The sequence below is a fragment of the Armigeres subalbatus genome, chromosome 3 (assembly GCF_024139115.2).
Source record: "Armigeres subalbatus isolate Guangzhou_Male chromosome 3, GZ_Asu_2, whole genome shotgun sequence".
Taxonomy (NCBI): domain Eukaryota; kingdom Metazoa; phylum Arthropoda; class Insecta; order Diptera; family Culicidae; genus Armigeres; species Armigeres subalbatus.
In genome coordinates, this window is record NC_085141.1 from 49,477,769 (window position 1) to 49,492,116 (window position 14,348).

Genomic DNA, 14,348 nt, shown 5'->3' on the forward strand with positions numbered 1-14,348 from the left:
ACCATCACAACTACCCACAGTGTAGTAGCAGCCATGATGGTAGTATAGAATTTATTTTATATCGGCAAAAATCTTTTGCGATATTCACTACCATATGTAACAACCGCTGCATTTCAAAATGATTTATAAATCTTGGAGCAAGAGAAATTTTTCGGTGCGAATCGAAATGCCACAAGTAAAAAAAACAGTATATTGATTAATGATTTGCTCAAATTTAATTTCCGTAAATCACGATATTGCGACGGCGCATTTAAATAAACTGCTTTTCTTACCTGGTTTCACCAGAAATTCGAAGGCGCACCAAAATTGTATGCACGCGAGCGAGTTCTGGGGCATCCAATTTCCGATGATTCCATATTATTTTACATCCATATCCATGAATGTTGTTTTTTATCCTTCCATTGAATGTTGTTTTTTTTTCATTCTTCCATTCCTACGATTTTCCTTTTTCTCCAGTTTAATAACAAAAGAGAAATTCCCTTTTTTGACAGCGGTTTTATGGCAGCTTTATTAACAACCTCGAGCTTGCTTTGAAGACGTTCTCAAGAGTGGTCCACTTGGTCATAACATAATCTTGTAGTGGTCTTCAAGAGGTTGTCATGTAGATCTTAGTTTTATTGCTAGTCTTCAAAATTTGCTCTACAAACTACAACTACAACTGCTAATGGAGTATGATAAAACTCAAATAGTTACTTGGGACTAGTGCCGCCAAGTGATTAATTAAGTTAAGATTAACTTCCATTACAATTGTGGAGGATTAGGGTTAATATAGGTCTTGCAGCTTCGTGCAGAGAACTTAACCACCTTTGCACTGATTGATTATTTGCGAGCGTCTTAGGGGAAATGTTACACGGGTTAAAAGACTATTATTCTTCCATTTACTTCCAATAATTAATTTTGATGTATCAAACAGTTTTCAAGTAGAAAACGTAATGCGTATTTGTTTGATACATAAAAACGCAGATTAATCCACCTCGCGGTGATGGAGCCTTTCTCGTGTGTTTTAAAAATAGTATTTTGACCATAACTTTAGACCCCATAGTCCGATTTGACCAATTTTCAATACGAAACAATGGAACAGGATTCCGCGTCGACTGAAAATTGTTGCAAGCAAATCGATTAAGGATAAGTGCCTGAAAAATGAGTGATAATTTAGTAAGTGTTTCTTATGCAAAAAAAATGAATTTTGGCCATAACTTCGAAATCCATAGTCCGATCTGTCCAATTTTCAATAAGAAACAATGGGACAAGATGTGTGTCGAATGCAATTTGTTGCGAGCAAATCAGAATTTTTCTTGTAAAAAATATATTTTGGCCATAACTTCAAAGCCCATAGTCCGATTGAGCCAATTTTCAATACAAAACAATGGGACAGGATTCCGCGTCGAATGCAACATGTTGCAAATCGGTTGAGGATAGGTGCCTAAAAATTGAGTGACATTATTTTGCGCACACACATACACACACAGACATCTCTTCAATTCGTCGAGCTGAGTCGATCGGTATATAACACTATGGGTCTCCGGGGCTCCTATAAAAAGTTCATTTTTGGAGCCTTTACGTATACTTTGTATACGAGAAATGCAAAAATAATTAGTAAATGGAAGAATAATAGTCTTTCAACCCGTGTGCACCTTTGCACGATTCCCCAGAAAGCTCAACGATTTGTGTCAAAATTCAGCGCAATCCGCCTGTACCGAACCGAGTTATCGAATTTATTCGCGTTATGGAAAAAAAATTCCCATTGTACGATGGCACGTTATTCAAATCTGGTTTGAGGTGTTAATTTGTTAGTTTTATTATCGAAAAATTTGCACGTAAAATAGAAGTGGTGGTCTTTGAATTGGAAATTCTCAGCTATGATATTGATTGAATAATAAAGTAGTGTATACATTGAAAACCATTATCACGGACGTGCATACCCTCATGAAGTATAATTTTAAGATCCATAACTTTGCTTAACTTTGGCAATTAATGGGACAATATTGTCATGTCCGTTAGACATGACCAAGAAAAACAATTGAATTCCTGCTATTTTCCTAACAACATATAACAAATGATGATTCATCAATTTTCGTAAAATGACCCATAAAAATTCTTGATTTTTGATGTAATGATGATCCACAATTTTAATCGTATGATCCACAGTTTTGATGATATTATCCATATCTTAAATAATATGATCCATAATGCTTCCAAAGAAGGGCACTATTCACACAAATTGTGGATCATGTGACCAATTATATAAATCATCATCACCGTAAAAATTAAACAAAATTCAATTGCAATGGATCAAAACCTATATATGAAATGGATCATTTTCTAAAGATTTCTAGATCATTTGTTATACGTTCATAGAAAAATAGCAGAAAATTTATTTTTCTTCTTGATCATGTCTAATGGCACATATTGTCCTATTCCTATTAATTATCAAATTTCAGCTTAGTTATGGATCTAAAAAATAATCTTTATGGCGATTCCTGAGCTATTTTATGAACTTATGGTAGCGCTTTATGCAACAAACAAGTGTCAGAACCGTTTTTTATTTTTTTATGAAGCATTAATTAACGATCGAAGTGATAAAAAAATATCCTACGCAAATTAAAATCAAGGAGTATAAAAACTCCAGACGCATTTGTAGCTTTTGTTGAAAAGTAAAAGAAGAGTTTCTAGGTTTTAGCATAAAAATACAGCTTTTTTCATAAGTTTGTTTATAAAGCTCATTTGTTTGATGAAAAACTCTACTGAGACGATTGGCGTGATAAATTTAATATTTTAGAAATTCATAAGTCCTCATTAATAATTGGTTCTACGCGTACACTTCTCTTTTGAGCGGGATCCTGAGCCAGAACATGAAGCCGCAAATTAAGCTCAACACTGGTTGACATGTGGCTTTGATATAGCCTCCTAAATCTCCCTGACTACTTCCTCCTGTTTATCTATATTTTCTTCACGTTGCTGCTCAACTTTCGTCTTCCGCTTCCAATTGTTCTGTGATGTCCTCTTTAACGATTTCAATCAAACCTTCCTACAAAGTATCCCAAAAATCAATTAAAATGAAAATTCCTTAATACCTTAATTTCAATTTGTTGAAATATTTCTTCATCATAGGCTGAGAAAACGTCGATCGTTTTCCATATGTTGTCAAAGCAATTTACGAATCATCCGCTTGACATATTTCGTTCAATATCCTCCCAGTCAGATTAGAGCCAGCAGCTCCCTTCACCCTCAGTTCATTTCAATCAGAGCTCAGACTCAGTGACGTAGTAACGGTTTCGTCCGTACTCAAACCAATGCTGAAATCAATTAGAAGTTTTGATCTTTAATTAGTATTCAAAGATTGAGGGGATTTATGCTCACATTTAATCCAAAAACAACATACATTTAAATAAGTTCTAATAAGCCGGTGGAAGCATACTAAATTTATTCTTCAATATTACTCTACAGCACGCCCCCAGAGAATAAGCAACTATAGACTTCTATGCCAATATACATTTTGCCTCTCGTAGTAAATTCACGTCCACTGCAGGTCTTAGATACTTACAGCTCTTAATGCTCTTCCTCTCCATTGGTATGTCCGACTCATCCCAGTCTGCCTAACTAGCGTGTGATTTCAATTTCATACTGACCAGCTGCTGCTTCGGAGTTGTGTTGTGTTGCTCCAATATTCTCAATTAAAATTGCTTATCTATTCAACTCTCACTTCACAGCAAGCAAACCTACCGCCATGAACCTGCATCTGCACGAAACTAACATCCAGTGGCTCTTTCATCCTCTTTTGCAGATTCTAATCGTCCTGTCCTCGGTCGTCTTTCTGGGAGCAATCGCCTCGATGTGGAATGTTGTCGAGCTGTGGTCCATCTACAGCATTGCACAGGGCATCCAGGTAAGTTTTCGGGGGGAGGTTGGCAGAGGGGCCGGGGTCTGCGGCACATTTACATACTATGTAGATGGTGGGATGGAAGTCATCGTGTTTCACATGCACCAACAGGATACTCGTCACAAGCACATAGTCGACGATTTATTACACTATTTTGCTTCGCTATTGTTGCGATAGCGGTGTCTTGTTACACATACGTGGGTGGATGAAGAGGATCCGGACAAAATGTTGGAGGATGTTTGCAAATCAGGACGTTTATGTATGGTTTGATAGTTCCCCAACTGGTTCGAGAAAATGCACGGAGTGTTCATCAGAAGGTCAAACGTTATTTACAATATTCGGGTTTATTTGACAAGTAAATTATAACGTATTTTAGTGGGTAGGTATTGTAGGCATTTATGCAAACAGACATTAAGGTAATCATGTTTCGTCAAGTTTATCAAATTTACGTTATAATGTTTGAAATTTACTTTATAATGTTTCGATGTACAGCAGGGCAGAAAGATTTGAATCGAAAGAAGTATTGGAGGTAAGCACTTTCATTCGATGATTTTCGAACCCACCCAAGTAACCATGAAGCTATAAATGCTTGTTCTTATTATTGTCTTTATTTAAGAGGGTTTCAGCCCTTGGCTGGCTCACCTCTGGGCAAAATGCTTGTATATAATACAGCCATTAAAGTTGACTTAAAGTGCAAAAGGGCCCTTTTACGACCGAAATAATGCTAAATTACTTTGACATGTTGAAAAAAAAGCATAAGTAATGCTGAACTAGTGTATCGTTGCCTGACAGTTGATGAATAAATGTATCTTTACACCATTAAAACTGATCTAATGCATTTAGCATTAAGTATGTTGATTTGTAATTGATTTCATGCCATAATTAATACTTGGGCACGATCTTCAGTTAGCTAGACTGATGCTTTTACCAACTAAGCTACGAAGGAACTGTGTCGGTCTCTTATCGACTACTGATGAACACGTAATTTCCATACTGGACAAATGGTCGATTACTCACAATCTATTTCCCGAACCAACGCTTTCACACATAACATTTCTAGACCAACATTTGAAAAGGGCGTAACAGCCAAAATTTATTCCTTCTGATTCTTCGTCCACATATAGAGCTATGTATGTAGACGAAGAATCAGAAGGAATAAATTTTGGCTGTTACGCCCTTTTCGAATGTTGGTCTAGATTTGTATCGTGTTCGAAAGAAATTTCTTTTACTATACCTAAATAGCCCATGTGAAATTCCGTTCACGGAATCGGAAAATAAAATAAAATGATCAAAGTGACGGTCTAAGACGTGTTTAGTATTTTCCATTTAATTCCACCACGTATCAAAGTGATTATTTCGCGAGCAAAAGTCTGTTTACTTTCGCTTCCATGAATTTGTCCGGTCCGTCTATATGACTGAATGATTTTTAACAAAACATATAAGGATTTTTTAAGTGTAGTTGGATATCAGTACGAATCCTGCACCGTCTCGTTTCGATGAGTATAATGGATCCTTCCACGTTCTAGAGATCAATCCCTCTGGGATTCAATACGGAATCTTTCTGCGATTCTTAACATAATCCTTTCAGGATTTTGGAAGGAACGCATCCGAAATTCCGAATAGAATCTCTCCAGGATTTGCAGCGAAAGAAATTCCCCAGGAATTCAATATCTTTTGCGATACCGTTAGGAATCCTTTTGGGATTTCATTGGGTGTCCTTTTCTGATTCAAATGAGAATCATAATAGGATGCCAATGGGAATCCTATGATTCCGATACAAATCCTTCTGAGATTACGATGGGAATCATTTCATGTGCATTCCGATGTGCATCCTTCTACTATCCCTTTGGTAATCTATCTGGTATTCCAATGGAAATCCTTCTGCAATTCCGATGGTAATCCTTCTGGGATGCCGATAAGAATCCTACGTTGATAAAACGTTAGGGATTCCGTTGAAATTCCTTATGTGATTCTGAAGAGAACTCGTCTAGGATTTCGATGGGAATCTTTCTGAGATTCCTTGGGGCATAGCTTCCCAAAGTTGGGGGTCGCGACCCCTTTCCATAAGCATTCGGCTTCTGGCAACTTTCTTCTCGTCTGTCACTCTCTGACACTCCACATCGAACCAACCCGTCCTGGGTCGCCTTTGTGCAGTGCCTACCACTTCTCGTGCTGTTGTGCTCACCGTTCCATGGATCAACTCCCATAGATCGTTGATGTTGTCGCTAACGTTGATTGCACTTATCAGTTCGTCGAGCTTCTGGCGGTACTCCTTCCGGTGACAATCGTTCGCTCTGATCTTTCGTTCGATACAGTTGACAACCGTGATCAAATTTTACTGACAACGAGGTAGTGATTAGAGTCAATGTTTGGACCTCTGAATATCCGCACATCGATAACATCGGAGAACTGGTGCCCATTCACCAGAACATGGCCTATCCGGCTGCAAGTTTCACCATTTGGTTGTCTCCAGGTGTGCTTTCGGATGTTCTTTCGTGCAAAGTAGGTGCTACTAATGGCCATCCCTCTGGCAGCAGCGAAATTTACTAACCGTAGGCCGTTGTCATTGGTTCCCCCTACCGATTATGGGACGGAAAAAGTCCTCTCTACCGACCTGAGCGTTATGCTTTGGGCACTCTGCATAGGCTTTATCAAGACATTCATAAAACGTGTCCTTAACGTCGTCGGATTTATCGTTTGTCGGTGCGTAAACGTTGATTAGGCTGTAATTAAAGAATTTGCCCCGTATCCTCAACACACAGATTCGTTCGCCGCATCACTCGATTCATTTGCTAGCCCATCACTACGAAACCAACTCCATGCTCTGCTTTTCCGCCGCCGCCGCTGAGATAGATATTATACTTGAATGCAGTGTTGGTCGTGGTGTCCACGGCTCGGAATTCACGTTCTCTGGATCGGGGCATCGGACTTCTTGAATAGCGGCCACATTCACTCCAACCTTCTGCAGTTCGCGAGCCAGAAGGCTTACTCGTCCAGGTTCATTTAGGGTCGTTACATTCCAGGTACCGAGTTCCCATTCAAAGTCCTTATTTCGTTGCCGGGTCGGTTGCCAAAAATAACGTTCTATTTTTTTTCCTTCCTCTGTTTTTTTGAGAGGCTCCAGTAAGCTACCTTACCGGGGTCGCGTTACCTACATCGCGCTGGTGGGGCTGCCACCTTAGGTATAGCTGACGCGATACAGCATTTCGGCGATCAGCCGCTGAATTCGGACGATTTCCAATGTCTTCATTCAGGCGGATCCATCTCAGTCATTCAAACGAGTTGCAAAAAATCGAAAAACGTCACGAAAATATGATAGACTTTGACTGTTAATATCTCAGCCGTTTCTCGGTGGATTCTCAATTTTCTTGGACCATTCAATCAAGGAAGAGTCAATGCTTCATACCCGATGTACACTGAAGTCGCTTTTTACGCGATTATTTTTACTGGAATCACTTTTTATACGATTTTTTTTTCACTCGAATTTTGGGATTTACGTCGTTTATTCAGACATATTATGGAATTTTCGCGGTTTTTCACGTTGTTTTAATTTGCGCGGCCCATATCCTCCGCGTAAAAAACGACTTCAGTGTGTTACAATATTTATGTAAGATAATATTTGCTATTGAAAACTTGCTAACAGTTTAGCATTCGGTTTCGGTGAATCAGTCAATATCGTACGTGCATCGCAATTCGCAGGCTTTCTCCCATAGCACTACATTCCAACTGGAACTTGCCCTGCTTTTCAACTTAGTAAGCTTTGCATGAGTATGTGACAAAGTCAAAGGATACACTATGCTCAGAGTGTCGAGAATGTTTCCCACTCGAAAACATCCTAGATCGGATCAAGAATCTGTCTCGCAATCTCTGGATTCTGCGCCTTTGTTCGCAAGGCTAACTGGAAACTTTGAAACTTGCCTGCTCAGGGATTAAGGATCTCGGGGTCGTTTTATGCGGACTTGTCTCTCAATTCCGTAGCTGAGGACTGTCATATCAAGCAGGAGTACAATACTAGTTACCTTACCCAATGGTGTTTCACAAAGTGGTGCTCGTAGCTGTTGGTAAGACGAAAAACGTTGAAATCGAAGGGGGGGGGGGGTTCCTAGAAAGGCGAGGCCTGATGGTCCCTTTGTGGACCCGACAAAGCGGAAAAATAGCAAAAGTGGCGGAAACATTTTAACCTAGGGCTATGCTCTTGAATTAGGAACTACTGGCTCAGTTTTACGACCTTGTCTGTTTTATTATTGTGACGTCAGTTTTGCAGAGGGTTTATTCTTGCGGTTGTGGTCGGTCGACAGGTTTTGGGGAACCGCGGGATCTACGTTGAGCCAGTCTAGCAGTTGCCGACGGAGATGGCGGAAAGCGGCCTCGGAAGCGTGGTTTGACTCCAGCGGCAGGCGTTGGCGAACATCGGTGAAGTTACCGGACGTCTGGTCGAAGTGTTGGGCTCCGTTGCGTTGAGCCACATGGGTGCCATAACAATGGCGGCTTTGGCTGAAGCAGATTGCGGTGCGCTGCTGATGCCGACCTTCTGTCGCCATTCTCGCCGCCGAGGTTGCTGGGGATTATTCCAAAAATACAGAAAAAGGCCCATACTTTTTCTTGTTGCTTTTTAACGTGTTCGTTTTTGTTGTTTGCTTTGTGTAGTATTTTAACTATAAATTTTTATAACAATTTTACAGCGACTAACACCTTACTAACGAACTTTGTATTAACTATCTTACTAATTGAACCTCTCACATTAAAGAAAACTACACACGCGCGCACTTCTAGACCTTTCTAGAAAAGTTCAGCCAAAGAGCCAGTTGTAGGGAATGACGGGCTTTTTATACAAAAATCCGATAAAATATTAATAATGTTGTTCGCATTAGAGTCCTATAAGAAGAGTAACGTCATGTGTTACGTTTGACAGGTCTCCTGCTCGTTTGGAACGCGCATTTGTATGGAAATGACAGACGATTCTGTTCCAATTCTGACACTTGACGACACTGTTATTATAGTCACTGTAGTTCGCATTATGTTTTTACAGCCTGTAGAGCATAACACTTGCGCTCCATCTGTGGGCTCGACGCGATTACAACAGGGCTGTGTATCTTTTGCCTCTGCTCAAACTGCTCGACACTGACCTGTCACTGCAGCGTGACGGATGGCCGTGAGAGTGAAACAGGCATTAGGTCACTACGTGAGTGCCAACTGTCTCATTTAATGATACTGTATTCATATTTGATTCGGGAGTATCTAGTCGTGGGATGGATTGCTTTGGAATTGTGGTGGAGCCACAAGTTAGGAATGTAACCAACGGTTACAACTTCAAGCCAGCATTGACGTCAAATTAATGCAACTTCCACGGCTTTTAGCAGGTGCAGTTCGTTTCTGCTAACTTACACGCGCGTTTTCTCTCGAAAGCTTGGGGGCGTTTGACGGCAACTTCTCGCTTATGTCTATTGATGCCAGTAGAGGGCTCGGAATCTTCTTCGCTGCTGCAGTGGATGCGTTCTGTGAAACTTCGGCTCGTTTTTGCTGATTCACGTGAAGCAATAATAATTTTAACTTGTTTACAGCGTCTGCTCTGACTTACTCCATAGGATGACCGCCAAACGCCGTTGACAGCCCAGATTCCACGATGGGCTTTTCTGTAATGAGCCACCGAGGCTTTAGACTGACTTAGCGGCGGGTGCTTAGTCTCTGTTCCAGTTAACGTTGGTGATGGTTGCAGCGGTACACTAAAGGCTGTCCACGTAAAATTTTGGATACTTAGATAATGTCCATGTGATTTGTCGCCATTTTATCAATTTGGACGAGAGCTAAAATATGCTCCAAGCATCCCATGAAGTGTAGAGATTCAACTGTTATAAAATTGGATTGTGTCAGTGGTTTTTGAAAATTTTACTTACTGAAAGATGGATTTCCGAGATTTAACTTTGAGAAGCTTTAGCAGTCAGGGTTGTGCTGAATCATTCTCAAACGATAATTCTAGAGTGCTTTGAGAATAGGTCGTATGTGCAAAAGAGAGTCTCTCTTTGCCTCCATTCTCTTTCGATTATTACAGATCTATAATAAAGTTTACTTCAGATTTCTTGGCAGATATCTAAAGATTTTAGCTTTGTCTAGCGTTCTGAAATGAAAATGTGGCAAAATATGCAAAACTAGCTTATGTACAAGCGAAAGAGAGCGTGAACGAAGAGAGCCTCTCTTTTGCACATACGACCTATTCTCAAAGCAATCTAGAATTATTGGTATTTTTATTTGATAACTTCTCAGGTGTGAAAAGTAGGCGAGTTGTCATCGGCGATATTTTTTTTGGAATCGATTGGTAATAAGCACTTATAGGTATATAAATAATACGAGAGAGCGTGAGAGTAAATCGTCGATTTACCCTCTTGGGAAAAAATGTTGCAAAAGGCAGTTTTTTTGAAAACTAATGCGAAATATAATTAAATGAAGCATCCACCGGATATAATTATGTCTTTGATATTGGATGATGTAGTTTTGAAACAAAAATACTTCCCCCATCCAGCTGGAGACTGCTTTTTCTCCTCGGTGGGTGGTTTTATTACTGGGGGGGTGGTACGAGCACGTGGCTGTCTTTCTGGTCAATGACTGGATGACGGTAATTTGAGCCTTAAACTAAATGATTGGAATTTTGTTATCATTTAGTCTAAGTTATTGAAACTTATATAAACAACGAAAGCGATTCACCCTGGGCTTGAAAAAGGCTTTCTTTGGTCTCATCGCATAGAAAAGTCGAAAACATGTACATTACTAGGGTGGTTCAAAAAATAAATTTTGCTCCACAGTGTTCATCTGATTCTTTACCATGTTCTGAGTGTCCTCTGAAAATTTGAGCTCATTTGGATTAAAACTGATTTAGCACAAGTTGTTTCAAGTTTGCATGCAAATTAGTATGGGGAAATTTATTTTTTCATTATACTGTTAATGACGCTTCCCTCTCAATCGCATGTTAAAAGAAAACCTACATAGCTAAAAGGAATACTCAACAGCTTTCACTCAGTGAAAACCGCATCTTAATTAATCGTCCCAATAATTGATAATCGAATTTAATTTATACAGTGGTTTTCTGGAGCTAATTGCATAACTCATCAACAGGCAACATTGCTGCTCGTGGCGCGAACGATAGCACACACAAATTCAGGCTACTATGTTGCACTGCACATTTCAGTGATGCCCTCAAAGAAGTTTAACGATCATGACTAAAGATTCGCAACCTGTCTTACAATCGATTGCTAATTATTGGGATGATTAATCAACATGCGGTTTTCGTTGGGTGAAAGCTGTTGAGTATCCCTTTTAGCTATGCAGGTTTTCTTTTAACATGCGCCTAATGGGGAAACGTCATTAACATTATAATGAAAAAATCAGAAGGGTTATGTACAAGACACAACCGCCCAACGTAAACTACGTAAGGCAGTTTTGTTCATTGAGGATTGTAGTGCCATCATGCATGAATATTTTTAGAAAATTCATTTGATTACTTATGTCACTGGTTTCGAACAAAACTAGCGTATCTTAAGATATGCAAATTGTTGGCGATTCAAACCATGCGTGAGTCAAATCCCATCAGAATCATGGCCTAGAGATTTGCTCATGATTCGAATCGCAATTTGCATCATTGCATGATATTTACGTGTTCTTCATTGTTGAATGCATTGAATTAACTGTTTTCCGTCTAAAACAATGGCTAATAATTGCACATATAAACAAAACATACGACTCGATTGCGACATATCTTTTCTTCCAAAAACTCCACACGCCAGATTTGGTTCCATTTGCTTGATCTCGAGTTATGATGAATTTGGTGTTTTATTTGTATAGGAACCAGGTTTCAAAGAGGAGATGGGGTCTCGAACCATCTTAAGAACCTTCCCGGCCCCAAAAACCTCTGCATTCAAATTTTAACGCCGCTCGATTCAGTAGATGAAGAAGAAGATTACCCCCTCCCCCTTGACTTTGCGGAGATCATAATTTTCCATAAATATGTGTAACGGCCTTATTAGTTTTCAGTTTGCAAAAAAAAAGCTTAATATTTTTCCAGTCGTCGTTTTTTTTTATATAAACATGTTTGTACAATTACATTGCGATGATTGCATTACTAGTAAGGGCATTGGCATTGATAACAATTGATCGTCTCATGCCTGCACAAACTTGCCCCTATCTGCATAACTTTTTAAACGGCATGCACTACATTACGCATTTTTGTTACATTTGTTTCGACCGCGGTCACTGGTCCGGCTCCTTTGCGAAACACCGCACAAAAAGCAGAGCCCAAAAGCCAACTGCACTGAACGGCGACGGCCGGAGACTCTAGCGGACAAGAAAGAGGGTGCTGCCAAAATGATCCGATACCCTATTTTAACGTTCATAACCGAAGTTTCAATACAATTGACAAATTGGTAGAGAATTTCGAGTCGATTGATATATAAATCTCAATAATCCATCGGAAGATAATGGCGCTATTAACGTTCAAAATCTTTCATGATTTCGTGACGGTCTCGAATTTGGAAATTTTCATTTGTCACCCTGTATCCGAGTCTTCCCCTTAGACGTAGTTTACGTCAAAATAAATTCCCCCATACTAATTTGCATGCAAACTTGAAACGGCTTGTGCTAAATCAGTTTTATTCCAAATGAGCTAAAATTTTCAGAGGACACTCTGAACATGGTAAAGAATCAGATGAGCACTGTGGAGCAAAATCGATTTTCTGAACCACCCTAACATTACATACAGCTACGTAGTTCAACGTCACCTTTGCGTAAAACCTGAATGGGCTGCACCTTTGAGTTTTTGACGTAAACTACGTCTAAGGGGAAGACTCGGATACAGGGTGACAAATGAAAATTTCCAAATTCGAGACCGTCACGAAATCATGTAAGATTTTGAACTTTAATAGCGCCTTTATCTTCCGATGGATTTTGAGATTTATATATCAATCGATTTGGAAATTCTCTACCAATTTGTCAATTATATTGAAACTTTGGGTTATGAATGTTAAAATAGGTATCGGACCATTTTGGCAGCACCTCTTTTCTTGTCAGCAAGAGTCTCGTTTCGCCGTCGCCGTTCAGTGCGGTTATTTTTATATTCTCCTTTTGTGCGGTGTTTCGCACAAAATGTAGAATAATAGAGCCGGACCAGTGACCGCGCTCGAAAACAAAATGCGTAATGTAGTGCATGGTGTATAAAAGTGATCCAGATAGGGGCATGTTTGTGCAGGCATGAGACGATCAATTGTTATCAATGCTAATGCCCTTGCTAGTAATGCAATCAATTTATATTAAAAAACGACTTTGGAAAATGTATTTTTTCGCAAACTGAAAACTAATAAGGCCGTTTTTATTAAAAATTATGGTCTCCGCAAAGTCAAGGGGGAGGAGGTAATCTTCTTCTTCTACTGAATCGAGCGGCATGAAAATTTGAATGCAGAGGTTTTTGGGGCCGGGGAAGGTTCTTAAGATGGTTAGAGACCCCTCTCCTCTTGGAAACCTGGCTTATATACAAATGAAACACCAATTTCATCATAACTCGAGATCAAGCAAATGGTAACAAATCTGGCGTGTGGAGGTTTTGGAAGAGAAGACATGTTTCTGTGGTGGTTTGCAACGCCTCCCCTTTATGGAAAGGGGGGCTCCCATACAAATGAACCAAAGATTTCTGCATAACTCGAGAATTTATCAGAGAATAAATCAATTTTAGGCGAAGCAAAGTTCGACGGGTCTGCTAGTAAAAAATAAATATTAAAATGGATAAAAAATAAAATAAAAAAAACTCCTCGGATTTAAATGAAAGAATGTTTTGAAAGTTCTCAAAATTTACCGGATTTTTTTTTTGTTGCCCCTCAAGTTGTTATTTTTGAGCAAAATAACAATGTGGGTGAGACATATTAAAAAAAATATTTATATCGGCCTAATAATATTTTGTCCAATTAAATGTGCGCCTGAATCAGGAGGATTTAACTTTGATTCAGGAAGTGTGAATGCACTTAAGATATTTTTTATAATACGTGGGTGCAATAATGCGGTACTTATTGTATACGACAAAAGCGTCGGAACGCATACGTTCTTGAAACAGGCTATATGAGATACAATAGAGCTATCACCTTCTTGCTCCCTGATTCAAAAGTTTTGCAATTATATTAATAAAATGTTTGCACGAATATTTTATCCATAATGACACTTGGTGTTGGTAGAATCATACTCAAATCTGAATCATCGAGGTTTCATGCACGAGCTAACTCGCCTGCGATTCTGTAGGGGAGGCATCGCGCTTGAGTTTCTCGGCCAGAATCGCATCGCTTCGCTCACTCACCGAAAAATGATTTCGTTCTAAAAAGCGTCAAAACGCAATCGAGACATATGTTTTGTTTATATATAATTATTAGCCATTGTTTTAGACGAAAAATAGTTAATTCAATGCATTCAACAATGAAGAACACGTAAATATCATGCAATG

At 39.3% G+C, this 14,348-nt stretch overlaps 1 protein-coding gene across 4 annotated transcripts in view; it reads left to right on the forward strand.

Annotated features, from left to right (window-relative positions):
- LOC134227499 (latrophilin-like protein LAT-2) overlaps positions 1 to 14,348 on the forward strand; it is a 349,547-nt gene that overhangs the window by 286,854 nt on the left and 48,345 nt on the right. For all 4 annotated transcript variants that reach the window (XM_062709034.1, XM_062709035.1, XM_062709036.1 and 1 more), the window contains one exon: positions 3,785 to 3,886. In XM_062709034.1, coding sequence (XP_062565018.1) covers positions 3,785 to 3,886 — 102 coding nt within the window. The remainder of the gene's footprint in view (positions 1 to 3,784; positions 3,887 to 14,348) is intronic.